This window comes from Podarcis melisellensis (genome assembly GCF_964234715.1).
Source record: "Podarcis melisellensis genome assembly, chromosome: 4".
NCBI classification, from domain to species: Eukaryota; Metazoa; Chordata; class Lepidosauria; order Squamata; family Lacertidae; genus Podarcis; species Podarcis melisellensis.
Window position 1 is genome coordinate 81,501,593 of NC_138531.1, and position 14,630 is coordinate 81,516,222.

The window sequence follows — 14,630 nt, forward strand, 5'->3', positions numbered from 1 at the left end:
TATGATTTTTATTCTTTAACTGACTTAAATGTGCTTCCAGTAGACTACATTGTACTGCTTAGTCTGGAGATCAGTCTCGTTGAGCTCAGTGGAGCTTACTTTTAATAAATAGGATCAGAAACTTATTATTATTTTAAATTATTTAATATTCCAAAATATTTTAATTATTTTCTTAACAACCCCTGTTCAATAACATTAACTGATAATTAGTCAATGCTAAAAAAAAAAGAGACGCAAGCTAAGTTGCACAGTAATATGAGGAACACTCCAAAACAATGCCATTTTCATTCAAGCCCAGAAGAACAAGGTGAAAAGGTCAGCGGGAGAAATATTGATTTTCATGTTGTTTCCCTTCGTTTCCTGTTGCATTCAGAAGGCTCTGGGTATACTTTATAACATTTGTGCTCAGTGAAACAACTATGAAAGTAATCCTTTAAGCAGCAGTAAGCTCAGCTTTCAAGAATCACATCTCTCAACTTTTGATAATCATTTGATACAAGGGAATAAAAGACAAATTTCTCCTGCTGCTGCTTTTTTGGAGTGTAGTTCATTATGGCTTGTAGTGACATTGCTTGTAGCATTTCACACAGTTACATATTCTCTGATACTCGTTATGACCTCCTTGCGTAAAAAGGCAATTTCTCAGTCTCCTCTCTTTGTCTTGAGTTTCAATGGTGAAGGCCATTATTGTTTTTCCTTTGTGTGTAACTGTAAACAATGTGTGATGGCAAGGAAGTATTGTTATGCATGGTTTCCTATATCTTTCTTTTGATATCATAGATCAGGTGTAGCCCTGACTATGGTGTTGGACTCCAACTCTTATCACTGCCAGTGGTCAGGGAAGATGGGAGTTGGAGGAGCCCAACAACATGTTGTTATTTAGTCGTTTGGTCGTGTCCGACTCTTCGTGACCCCATGGACCAGAGCACGCCAGGCACTCCTGTCTTCCACTGCCTCCCGCAGTTTGGTCAGACTCATGCTGGTAGCTTCGAGAACACTGTCCAACCATCTCGTCCTCTGTCGTCCCCTTCTCCTTGTGCCCTCCATCTTTCCTAACATAAGGGTCTTTTCCAGGGAGTCTTCTCTTCTCATGAGGACGCCAAATTATTGGAGCCTCAGCTTCATGATCTGACCTTCCAGTGAGCACTCAGGGCTGATTTCCTTCAGAATGGAGAGGTTTGATGCCCAACAACATATGGACAGCCAAAAGTTACCCGCCCCACCCTCATTCTTGTATGTGAGTTGCTTCACATGGGGTCTAGGGGTTAAACTGCATATGATATGAGTTTTCAATCAGTGATGTGGTTGGAAAAGTTTCTAGCACTTTATTTTTCTGCAGGAATTTTTCCATTTCATAAGTTCATTAGTAACAATGTGTGGATGCCACCTTATTGGCATCTGCCTGTCTCGAGAGACAATGGAGTGTGCCTCTGGGGATGAAATCAAACTGCTGCATTTGCAGCACTGAAGTGACCTCCCCAAGGCACAAGCCTGAGAACTGGGTACGGAAGTCCTGGACAGCACCAGAGGACCAGACTCCCACCCCCAGCCTCACTGATGTGGTCCAAAGGAAAGCAGAGCAATACATTTGGCACCAGCTTGGCTGCAGGAGTTGCCAGAAGGAGGCGTACAAGGCAACATGCAACCATCTTAGGGGCTCCACTCCAAATTTGTGTAGGGTTCACTCCTTAACCTTTTCTTCTCCTGAAGATGTCCCCCAGGATTTTTCCTTGGAGTTTACTCCTGAAGCCTTTCTCGTGGATGAGTATAGCCACAAGGCAACAGAGGTGTAGGATCAGAGTTTTCCTTCTCCTAGATGAGCAACCTTCCCAGGTTGATGAGCCCTATCTGCTCCTCACTTTCAGAAACTGCCTTCTTGACTGGTGGACCCACTAATGGTCTCATCCGCTTATTCTGCCAGAGCTTGTCCTAATAACTTTGCTAGCATTTTAGATGGCTTGTTACCAAATTCAAAATGTTTTTGTCTAAGAAACATTAAAGATCTCCCCCACTTCTGAACTTGCATTTATTCAAGCTGTTGTCTTGACTCTTCAATTGTTCACCTCCTTGCACACTTCTGTTTCGTTTGTGCAGTTATTGTTAAGTGCTAATCTTAGTTTTTAATTGAGTTTCTTGTGGAATATTCATTTTCTTTATTTCTGACACCTTTTAAAAATACAATTATACCTCTTATATATGCCTTACCTGCATCCCATATAGTAGGCTAAGAGACCTCTGGTTCCTTTGAGAAATATATTTTAACTCTTTACCAACTCAGGATTATTAAAATACATTGCATCCAATCTCCGTTGCCTAAACATTATTTCATTCCCACTTAAAATAGTATGAATACAGCACGCTGACAGCATAATCCATTCATGGAGTTTTACCATATTCTAGGGAAGGAAACCAAAGAAGCCCATAAAGCAACTGCTTTTACAGGTTCATCTTCTGTTTGAGTTTTTAAACTCATTTTGAAAACAGATTGTGCTATAGGGTGGGAGATGCTTTCGACACTTCAAAGAAAAATCAAGCCAAGTCTGCTTTCGCTGTAATGTGGGACGTGCAACTAGTCACCACAGCGTGACCTGTGACCCCAGTGATCTTGCAGGGCAGGAGATCCATAACTCCCACTTGCTGCATTGCAGCAGCAATGGCGAAAGGAGAAGCAGAAGTTGCTCGTGGTGCTTTTGTAATGCGTGGAACTGAATAGCTTATTTTTCTTCCTTTATTTTGTTGCCCCCAGAGAGACCTTTGGAAGGCACCATTAGGACAGCAGCTACTTTCTTCACTGCTGCTTACCCGGCTCAACAGTGAGCAGGATTGCTTCCTAAGGGAATTAGTCAAAGGATTTGTAATTGTATGTTGTAAGACTGTAAAGAACTCCTAAAAGCACAAAGAACAACAGGTAGTCTTTAAAAGACACTCTTTTGGCAGCAGGGACAAAATTATTTGTGTGTCAATTGAACATCTGATCTGACTTACTAAGGGAATGTGAAATTTGAACTTGTCGATGGCCTTCTAGCTATAGACATGCCAGCTATTTACAGATTTCTAAGCACTTTTTAAATAAAGGCCTTATTCTGTTGTTGGGGGGGAGACATTTTGAAGGATAATAATACCGTACAGCAAAATTTAATATCTTGACATCATGTTTTGTCATTATTTATTTTATTTTACCCAGAAATAAAGGAGTGACTTGTACATACTTTGTGGATTCCCTAGGTACACAGAAGTACACAAGTATGTTAATTTGGAAAACAACATCCAGACAAGAGCCTCAGAGCTTACAAAAATATGATGGCATCTGAACCGTGGGTGTGGGTGGGTGTTAGGGATGAGGAGTAGAGTCTAAAGAAACATTAAGTCATGTGTGGGTCTATAGTTGAGACATCCAGTGTTTTTGTGTGTCAGTCAAAGGAGAAAATAAAAGGAAATGGAGGAAAGAGAACGAAATTAAACTAGCCCGCTCAAGTCCCTGACAACTTATATAGTAAGTATCCTGGAGAAGGGAAAATAGATTTTGTGCTGTAGAGTTCCTGATATCTGCAAGCTACAAAGAAACTGAGAAAATTGCCAATGAATGGAATTCACCAAACTCCTGTTAAGGACTTCTTTCAACACTGCTTTTGGTTTTTAAGATGCATTTTAATGGAATGATCTGGAGAGTATATATGTATGGCGGTATGTCAGATTGGCCACTGGCATCGTTTTTTCTGGATGGTATTTCTGCAGGGACCTATATTGCTGTGTATTTTATATAACTTCTAGACAAATGTCTACCATAGCTCTTTCTTCAGAATCACAGAATGGCTCCAAACAGCACAATTCACTGAACGTGCAATTACGTGCCAGTTCAACTGGTGATGCAGGATTGTGGTTTCTGCTATGAGTGTTACAGATCTGCATTACCAACTAAACAGGGGCAGAGCTGTGTATCTGTAGCCCTCTGGAAATGAGGTCTGCCTTTCCGTAATTTTCTTAGTTACGCTACAGAAACTGTTCAGTATGCCACGATGGAATGTGACTTTCTTAGCTAAGAATATGTATTCTAATCTAAGCTTTATTTAAAAAATGAGGGAAACCCCAGCTTTGTAAATATGTTAGGGATAGCCTTATAGAAGTTTTCAGCAACCTGTGGAGCAGCCAAGAGGATGCACTTGTCCTAGCCTGTTTTTAGGGTGTGCTGCTATTTCTTGGAAATGTACCCTGTAGATTTAACTGAGCTTTGAACAGCACTTTATGACGGATGGCCACATAGGAGATTTGGGAGTTTCCTGAAAGCGCTGGCATGTTGAAGCCATGCAAATTGCCTACATGATGCAAGCAGCTTCTCATAGCAGTTGTGTGGCACCTGCATTGTCTGTATTCAGTCATCTTGTTCCAACCATGAAGACGCACACCTGGGAGAATTCCATTTTAAAAGGCACTTTTAAAGCAAAAGCAAAATTTGTACTGTAGGTGGAAACCATAATTGTTCAAAAGAAGTGAAAGTGGGACAAGAACGCTTAACATTTCTTCTGAAATTCTGCTCTCTTCTACTCATAATCTGTGCCCTGCCCACCCTGCAGGATTGCACTAATGTGCCTTGCATAAACTGGAAAGTCATTACTTACATACAATGTACAGAGCAGCTTCATAATAGTTTATGCAGCCAAGTCTTTTGAAAAGAATTGTTCTTTTTGGTTGTAGCTGCCAGCATCAAATTTAAATGCTCATTTATTCTAAAAACTCAAATATTCTAATAATCAAAAGTATACAGTTTGATATCCAAAGCTGTTCACTCTGGTCTCTTGCCCCTCTCTGCTGTCTGTCATCATCATCACCACCACCACCACCACCACCAAATATTTGTACCCTGCCCAACTGACTGGGTTGCCTCAGCCATCTGGGTAACTTCCAACATATATAAAAACATAATAAACATTTAAAAAACTTCCTGCCTTTCCTCTTTCCCCCCAGATCTCAGTTGATAAGTTAACTACCCTAGTTTCTTCTTGCCCCTCCATATGTCCCCTGCGATCCCATCCTCCCTTGCTTCCTTGTGGGAGCTCTCCTGTTGTTATCCTTCCTCCCTTCCACATAATCAGCCCCTCTCTCCCGCTTCTTTGAACATGCCAATGTCCCACTGTTCTAAAAATAAACAAATAAATAGAACATAAGTGAGTGTATTTTTAAAATCATCTCCAGCTTTTCCTCATTTTCCCTCTCTGCGTTGGTACATGCTAACTCCATGGTTCCTCATTAAATCCCATGGCTTTTGGTACCACCTATGTGCAGATGATAGCCAGCTCTATCTCTCCCTCTCCCTCTCATCCCACATCTCCTGCTGCTTTTCTCATATATTTCTGTGCAGATGCTTTGTTACCATGTCAAGTTTAAACTAAACTGTTTACTGTATCCAAGCCTGAACTTCCATCCCAAGTCTTCCTCTCTCTGTGTACACTTTGCTTATCCTTTTATAGTGTTAACGTTAAGCCTGTTGAACAGGCATATAGCCTTGATTTCATTTTTTACTCATCTCCTTTGTTCCCCATGTTGCTTCACAACATTGTAAAAATATGGCTCTTCCTTTTCATCCCCTTGGCAAAAAACTGCTCTGTGTCCTGGTTATCTCTCACCTAAACTACAGGAGTTATGTCCTGTGGTTTTCCATTGTCTCACCTTGGTCTCTGGTACTCTTCCGCCCAAATCATCAAACTTTCTCATTAGACTGATCATGAGTTAAAAAGGTAAAGGACCCCTGACAGTTAAGTCCAGTCGCGAACGACTCTGGGGTTGCGGCGCTCATCTCACTTTACTGGCCAAGGGATCCGATGTTTACCCGCAGACAGTTTTTCCGGGTCATGTGGCCAGCATGACTAAGCTGCTTCTGGCGAAACTGGAGCAATGCATGGAAACACTGTTTACCTTCCCTCCGGACCAGTACCAATTTATCTACTTGCACTTTGACATGCTTTTGAACTGCTAGGTTGGCAGGAGCTGGGACCGAGCAATGGGAGCTCACCCTGTCGCAGGGATTCAAACCGCCGACCTTCTGATCAGCAAGCACTAAGCTCAGTGGTTTAGACCACAGCGCCACCCACGTCCCGATCATGAGTTGCCTACCCTTAAATCCAAACACTGACTTCCTCGCTATTCCTTGTCATTACTTTCAAAGCCTTCCAAAACCTTGCTCTTCTATCCCAATACCTTTACTTCTCCAGCTCAGCCCACCACTATCCAAGATTCTCTTGCTTCTTCCAAAGACTCTTTGCTCTCTACCAAATATACTTGGATTTACATCTCAGAAAACCTGTGTGATGCTTCCGTTATTAGTTTTTAGATGTTTTAATTGTTGGCTAGGGCTGATAAAGTTGTACTGGAGGGCCAATGCTTCCACACCACTGCCGTAAAAGAGACAAAGCACACTGATACTATAATATAAAAAATGATACAGTAATATAGGAAGGTAACTCTGTAGCTAACTGTAGAGAATATAGTATGTGATGTAATACATGTATATAATATATATGGTTCATTTAAGAATAGTAACAGATTTGTTTACTTAAAAAAACCCTTCTGTTTTCAATATATTCTCCATCCCTGGGATGAGAGATTAAGCAAAGAAGTAGAATTTGTGAAGTTCTTCAACATTCATAATGTTCTTGCCATGCAGGATGGAGTAATATCTTCTGATGATCTGGACCTTGTAATGTCTGATGGTTTGGGAATGCGGTATGCTTTTATTGGACCCCTGGAAACCATGCATCTGAATGCAGAAGGTATGCCATTTGTTCCACTAAGATTTAAACATGGGAGTTTCCAAGGCAAATGTTTCATGATATGGAGTTGTTGTGAATATCGGTTTAACAGGTCAGATCTAAGACCTAAATCCTGTTCTTCTTTACACCATAATCTTCAGTATCAGGATGTTCCAGGCCATTTGTAAAAGCTGTTCCAAACATCACCATGATGAATGATAAGAATTGGCAACATGAGGTACTTCATTAAAGAGGAGCATCGGGTTTAGATAAAGGATTACTGCTTTGGCATGTAGCTTTATCCCCAATTCAGGCCTGGTAAAAATGGTTTGGTAAAAATGGTTGTGGGTGACTAGTGTTCCAATTCAGAGTGTCATCACATAGAAGCACCCTAAGACTAGGTCTACACAATATATGATCCACCAAAACAATAATAAACTTCCAGTTCTGTATTGTGACGTGCAAGGAGCTCTACTCGCATGCTGTCTCATACATACACACACACACACACACAAACACACACAAACACACACTTTTTTGCATTTCTAGGTAGAAAACAAAAACAAAGTTAATTCAGCCTGTGGTGAGCTATGTCTGCTCTGGTCTGATCTATCAAAAAAAGTGCCAGACTGTTCTAGTCCATTTGGTACATTTCATTTGCTAAACATCTCCAGCTGCAGATCCAAAAAAAAGACAAGAGTTACTTCACTGGCTTGACTGAGAAAAGAAAATAATTCCAATCCCTTAGACTTGTGAAAGCTTGCTGGGTCCAACTTATTCTCAACCTCTGGGGATACTACACAAATGGAACTTGTTGGGTTGTTCCATTTGTTCTGGAAGGGAGAACCTGATTCATTTTTGAAGGGTCTGAATTTAAAACAACAACAACCCATAAACCTATAGGATATCCAATGGACTTCACTATTTGGGAAATGAATGCCTTTAGCTGCTCCTCCCAAGGATGTTGCTTATGGCTGCTGTCCTGTCTGCACTACTGGGACTTGCTTCTGAGTAGGCTCGTAAGAGTCTTTGCTCTGCAATGACAATCCTTCATAGATGGGAAGGGAACTGACTGTAGGGCACTGTGCCAGTAGCCTTGTGATTAGAGAACAAGTGCCAACAGCAAGTCAGTGAGAACACAGAGAGAGGGAGAAACATGAGAACTGAATGCTGACAGACAGAAAGGAAGCCCTTAACATTTTTTAACAAGAGAAGTACTATAAGGATATCTAATTGACTTAATATGATAATGGTGAATGCTGATTTTGGGTCCAGTGAGTTCTTATACCAGAGCTGGGCATTTTAAAATTTTGGCATAGCAGCACTTAAAAAGAGAAAGAAACGCTATCAGATCCTTTTAGTGAAAAAACCTGCCAGCAATACAGTGCTTCTAGAGACATTTTCTCATTTACCTATCACAGTATTATCTTAACACAAAGTACCTCCTGTGTGGGTGCCTAATCTTTTGAGGTTCCACATTCTGTGGTAACATTATATGCTTGTTTTCAAGCTTTCTGAATTACTTTAAGCTTATAAAAAAAATCACCTGCAAAACAAGTAGGGGAAACTGTTGGATACTATGCTTCAGGCAGCTCCCCCATTTCTGTAGTATTCATGACAGCAGGATTATTTCATAGCTAACGCTTCCAAGTTTGAATCACTCAAGAGATGGAGTAAATATCAGTGGGTGATATCCATTAATATAATCAGAGCAGATCAATTGGTTTCAATGGATCTATGTGAAGTAACAACCACCAGCTACTTCAGACATCTTGTAAATATTTTCTTTTTGTCTACATGATTTGTACTTCTCAAGTTTGAAATTCTTCTCAGGTCTGAAATTCTGTTGGTTTTATGGTTCTTTGTATATGTAGAATTCTCTATTTAGGAAAGACCAACAAGAGATCTCCAATTGTATTTCAGGAATGCTGAACTATTGTGACAGATACCGTGAAGGTATGATACGTGTCTTGAAAACCTTTGGGCCAATACCGGATTTTGCAGGGAAAACGGAACAGAAAATCAATCAGGTACATGTGCAAATTGGAGTAACATGACATCCATCAAACTTACAGCCTGCATTTAATATCTTAGTTGTTTTTAGGAAACAGCTCTTACCCATTTTTGGTACAGTTTACACATCAGTTGGCTTTTGTTTGGAAGTTTAATGGACAATGAATTCCGACACTGTATAAATTAATAGATGTTGAGATCAGCAGAGTCAACCTGGGCCCAGTTTGCATGAATTGCAGGCATATGACTCTGAGCAATTGCTCATGGCCTGCTACCACTTTGGGTGGCACTTCTGCAGTGTAGCATACAAAATGAATTGCACATACGCACCACCTTTACCTGTTGTACGCCCTACATCATTAGATTAACCACATGCAAAATAAGAAGGCAATATGGCTCTAACCAAAGGCAATGACAGTTTGATCTAAAAAAGGGGGTGAAGGAACCACTATACATGCCCAAAGGACCTAACACTGTATTTTCGTCAGAGGTAAGTTTAAATGCTCAACTTTGGAATATTTGGGTCACCTCATTAATTAAACAAACTGGTTGTCATTATCTGGAGCACTCTTACACATTGGGCAAAAATGCTTCCATGATACAAAGCTGAACCTCTTCTTGCTAGTCATGTTATTCTTTCCACTCTAGGACGATTTAACATTCTCCATTCAGTTCCTTTAATGTATAATCTTCCCAGAACAGCCTGTCTCATTCTTATCTTACTGGCACCAGTGTCTCTCTTAACTTTCAAGGCCCATTCTTGTCTTTATGCCTCACAAAAGCAGAGGCTTAAGTATTTCACCTTACGTAAGTTACCTCTCTAAGGATACACTCAAAATGACATCTAAACAGACAAATTGCTTTACAATGTCTATGAGGAGACAAAAAGGAGGTCAAATGCCCAGCATGTGCTTACGCCTACAGGGCCAAGGACCAGGAATCTTTTATGTTGCTTAAAAACGCAGTGGCATGACAAATTGGCAGGATTATTGTAATAACCTGCAGTTTCATAAGACTATACAATTAAAGCAGATTAATAAAAGAATAAGTTAAGTTAAAATATGCAGGAAATGATAAAAATAAATTTAAGGAACTGCAGAAAGAGGAGGAAGGAAGTCAAGTTTTGAAATGTTTAAATGGCTGCAAAACTATTGAAATGTATATAACCGAAAACCATAAATAAAAAATTAAAATTTAAAAAAACCCGCAATGGCATTGTTCAGGACCAGATAAGAATAAGCAGGATAAACCATGGTTGCATCCCACTTTGATTACACTGTCTGATGTTTATTTTAAAAAAACACTTTAAAATTAGTCTACACATTATGATTCCTGTACAAACTTCTTTCTCTAGGACTAACGTTAACATGATATCTCCAAAACTGTAGCCCTAACTAGATGGATGGGAGATACCTGGATTTACCATTTGTTGTGCTATATACTGGTTGAATGGAAAGGACCTTTGCTTCCACAACAAATTGAAATTGCTTTGCACTTCTTTTAGGTAGAAGGACACAATGCAAGATTTTGTTACAGGTCCTACTTGTACAGTGGACGCTCGGGTTGCGAACGTGATCCGTGCGGGAGGCATGTCTGCAACCCGCAGCGTTCACAACCTGCAGTCCTGCGTCTGCACGTGTGTGGGTCACGATTCAGCGCTTCTGCGCATGCATGATTTAGCGCTTCTGCACATGTGCCGAAACCTGAAAGTAACCCGTTCCGGTACTTCTGGGTTTGGCGTAGTGCACAACCCGAAAACACGCAACCCAAAGTGTATGTAACCCGAGGTATGACTGTAGTTCTCCTATTTGTGACTTGTATTTTTTTTAACCTTTTCTTACCAGGCAATGTGTGAAAAGACCCCAGCTGACCCTGAACACCTAAATGCCAGAAGACACTGGCGAGATGAATGTCTTGCACGCCTGGCGAAACTGAAAAAGGAAATTAAATCTGACGATATGCATAATCTTTAAACCAAAGGGGCAGTCATCACTGGATTGGTGTTTGAATGGGCACATGCGTCTCTTCCACAAGCAGATGTTAAAAGCATGGAAGACTCAGTTGCAAATGCCAGAGTTGGTCAATCCACATAACTGTAGTCAAGTTAATTAAGGCTGGAATTTTTTTTATCTAAAACTACAATCTTAAACCCTTGGGGCAGATGCATGGATTTCAGTGGGACTGCATATTTGATTGTAAATTGCACCTTCAGTGCAATACTTCCTTCATTTTAAGTAACATCCTGTATTACAGAAATTACTAATTATTATGTAATTTTACTCTGGGATGGCTTCTTATCAGCACTCCCTTAAATATTAATAGTACAGAACACTGATGTTATTCATTTAAAATGATGCTTGTTATAATCATACTTTGTGGCTAATTTAGCCCAAGATGTGTTTGAGCTTGCATTTTGGGGAATATAAGATTAAGCTGGGACAAAAATAATGACTGGTTGTTCCTTTGGGCTGCATTCTGCTCTGTTGAGTACTAGCCATCACACCCTGATTTATGATCAGTTGAGATTATAAGCAAATTAATTTGGAGACAAGTCTGTTTCATTAATGTTAAAGGGCTTTTAACATTATGAACTTTGCGTCATAGACTTTGGTATGGTGTCTGTGATGGCAATAAATCTTCACAGGAACATATAACATTGACTGGAAGATGATGTTGTTTTTAACCTGGTTCTGTTGACTGTTCTTCCAATTGCAACGTATCTTTAGGGATTAAAAAAGCTTTTCCTAAAATCAAGTAAACAAATGCAGTTTACAATGTCATAGGTTATATTACTTGTTCCAGATGTGTTGTCTTGAAGCCTTGAGTACTAAATTCAGGACCCATATGATGTTGATAGCTTGGTAGCTAAACAGTTTTCTCAACAGGGTTCTATACAGCTCATTGATAAGAGAAGCTCATTCAAAAATAGCCCTTTGGTCTGCTGTGTTGACTATCTTACCTGAATCAGTTCCTTCTGTTTAGTTCAGTTCTCTACAGTGATTCCAGTTTCAAATACCATTGCAGACACATTTCTTGTACTAGTCTGTGTAGAAGCTATGCAACTATGTGTTGGTTGTTGAACCAATCAAGAAAGCTTCATCATATCAAATCAGATCATTGGTCCATCTAGTATTGTCCACACTGAGTGGCACTGGCTTTCTAGGAATTCAAACAGGAGACTTATCTGCCTGGAGATACCAAGCGTTGTATCTGGAGTCATTTGGTTGCAAAGCATGTCTCTCCACTATGAAGGCGGAACCAGTCAATGCCTCAGCCACAGATCACTGTACCATATTCAATATACAGAAATATATATGAGGAAAGCATTTTTAAAATCAGTTTTTCCCTTTTTTTAGTCTTATGAAGAATTCTTATTGGCAACAATTTATATCAGATTTAAAATATTTCTGTAGATAAACTGATGACCTTGTTTTCATCATTGCTAACCAACTAACTGCCTTTTTGTGAGATTGAAAGCCTTAGGCCATGGGACAAATATCAATATTTTATATACCACACGGAATGAACCAGTAACCTTGGCAGATGCCTTCACAGGTGGGGAGTGTAGTTGATACCTCATAGGGTCCTCCTGTAGCATAACTTATACACAACATGGGGCAAGCTGCTCAGTTTTCCTCCATGTCTTAACTAGGGCTGGGTGATATATCAGTATATCATCCAAAGCCAGTTTGAAGTCCATACAGTAGTACCTCGGGTTAAGTACTTAATTCGTTCCGGAGGTTCCTTCTTAACCTGAAACTGTTCTTTACCTGAAGCACCACTTTAGCTAATGGTGCCTCCTGCTGCCGCTGCGCCGCCGGAGCACGATTTCTGTTCTTATCCTGAAGCAAAGTTCTTAACCTGAAGCACTATTTCTGGGTTAGCGGAGTCTGTAACCTGAAGCGTATGTAACCTGAGGTACCACTGTACTGTGATACTGGCTTTATAATTTTTGACCGGGCAATATATAGTGAATCATGATGTGTGTGTGCATGCGCACACATACTATGCAAAAATAATGGTGCAGGAAAAACTGTGAAGCCAACAAATGCCTCTGCACAGCTCCATCCTTATTTCAGACATTGTGATATATCAATATATCATAATGTTTAGCTGGTGATATATTACAGTGTTGGAAATCAGATATCGCCTAGCCCTAGTCTTAATGTGAAGTTTTAAAAGGATTATAGATACAGAAGAAACTTCAGCAGGGGAGACTCTGCTCAGGAGTTCCTTGTCCTCCGTTTGGATGGCAGGTGCTGGGCACAGGGTTTTCTCATCTGGATTTCCCTCCTTTGGGAGACTACCCTAGCTGCTTCGAGACTGTAGACCTGTAAAGACCATCTTGTTTAGTTGAGTTTCAGCTTGGATTAATTATCACAGCCCTGTATAATCGTTTTATTTTTGGTTACTGGTGATGTTGTTTTTGTGCTGTCATTTTATGATGATGACTTATCAATTGTCTGTTAATGATTGCATGGTGTTCAGGGCTATTTTGTTGACGGGGATGAGCTATACTGACTGATTGGTTCCATTATGCTAATAGCTACATGATGTTCAAAACCTCATTAGCAAATTTAACAGAAAGAGAACTTATTTTCTTTATTTAAACCACATCGTGGTGGAATTATAATACAACTTCTAAATAATTGCCATAACATTAATTTCATTTTATTAAATATGAGTGTGGCTTTTTAAAAGTCATTGCTTCTGTTCTGAAATATTGAAGCTCTCTTAACACTGGTAAATATCTTCACTTTGGTTGTCAATAAACATATGTAATGAAATCTCTGTTATGTTTGTGGGTTATTTTTATGCCAGTATTAAATTTGAGCTTGAGATAAGCTAGGGTAGATTCAGATAATGCATCATCCCACTGTGAAGTTTACTTTTGAAGTTACCACATGCTGTTATCTGTACAGGTCTGAACAGGGATTCATTGAATGATAGTTACTGACGCCAGTGTAGCTAACTTGGACGGGAAAGTTTTTGCAGCTAGTGGTAAAAGTATTTCAATCTTTAACACTATGGAACCTTACAGAGAATTCAATTGTTTATGTACTTCATCTTGTGCTTATCATAAAAAGGCAAAAGTGATTGTCTAATTCCAACACCACAACATCACACTATGGTTTTAATGCAGTTTGAGAATCTTGCTATTAATGTTAATTTTAATTTTGTGTAAATAATTTTGAAATTATGCTAATAATAATAATAGTAATTTTTAATTTACACCCCGCCCATATCGCTGGGTTTCCCCAGCTGCTCTGGGCGGCTTCCAACAAATTATTAAAAATACAATAAAGCATCAAACATTAAAAACTTCCCTAAACAGGGCTGCCTTCAGGTGCTTCCTCAGTGTTATATAATTACTCATCTCCTTGACCTCTGATGGTAGGGCGTTCTGCCTGGTTCCCTGTAACCTCACTTTTTGCAGTAAGGGAACCGCCAGAAGGACCTTGGAGTGTCCGGGTTGAACGATGGGGGTGGAGACACTTCTTCAGGTATACCGGGCCGAGGCCATTTAGAGCTTTAAAGGTCAGCACCAACACTTTGCCAATGTAGGTCTTTCAGAACTGGTGTTATGTGGTCTCGGCGGCCGCATTCTGGATTAGTTGTAGTTTCCAGGTCACTTTCAAAGGTAGCCCCACGTAGAGCGCTTGAGAAAAAGTGGTATGCAAGAATGGACAATTTGTTTTAACCAGTACATGAATTATTATTTACATCTTTAAATTTATATTCTACCTGTCCCTAAGATTAAGCTTGGACAAGATTCTCTTTAACTCAGTGGTAGAACCCCTATGTTAAGAAGTTACCATAATTATTTATAAATCATAGAAGTTAAATGGTGGTTGCCAGGGCCATTAAAAGTAA

At 39.8% G+C, this 14,630-nt stretch overlaps 2 protein-coding genes and 1 long non-coding RNA gene across 13 annotated transcripts in view; 2 read left to right on the forward strand and 1 right to left on the reverse strand.

Annotated features, from left to right (window-relative positions):
• CRYL1 (crystallin lambda 1) overlaps positions 1 to 13,543 on the forward strand; it is a 38,091-nt gene extending 24,548 nt beyond the window's left edge. Inside the window, exons 6-8 of the mRNA XM_081910048.1 lie at positions 6,659 to 6,764; positions 8,667 to 8,773; positions 10,601 to 13,543. Coding sequence (XP_081766174.1) covers positions 6,659 to 6,764; positions 8,667 to 8,773; positions 10,601 to 10,729 — 342 coding nt within the window. The 3' untranslated portion in view covers positions 10,730 to 13,543. The remainder of the gene's footprint in view (positions 1 to 6,658; positions 6,765 to 8,666; positions 8,774 to 10,600) is intronic.
• LOC309369342 (uncharacterized protein) overlaps positions 1 to 14,630 on the reverse strand; it is a gene marked incomplete at its 5' end in the record, with an annotated part of 97,072 nt that overhangs the window by 22,077 nt on the left and 60,365 nt on the right. Inside the window, one exon of one of the 11 annotated variants that reach the window (XR_014168041.1) lies at positions 1,201 to 5,133. The exons of the other annotated variants lie outside the window; for them this stretch is intronic. Of the gene's footprint in view, positions 1 to 1,200; positions 5,134 to 14,630 lie in introns of those variants that run through there. 11 annotated transcript variants of the gene reach the window in all.
• On the forward strand, positions 9 to 2,303 carry LOC309369427. The gene is made up of 2 exons (XR_014168122.1): positions 9 to 850; positions 1,175 to 2,303. It is a non-coding gene; the product is annotated as an uncharacterized lncRNA (long non-coding RNA).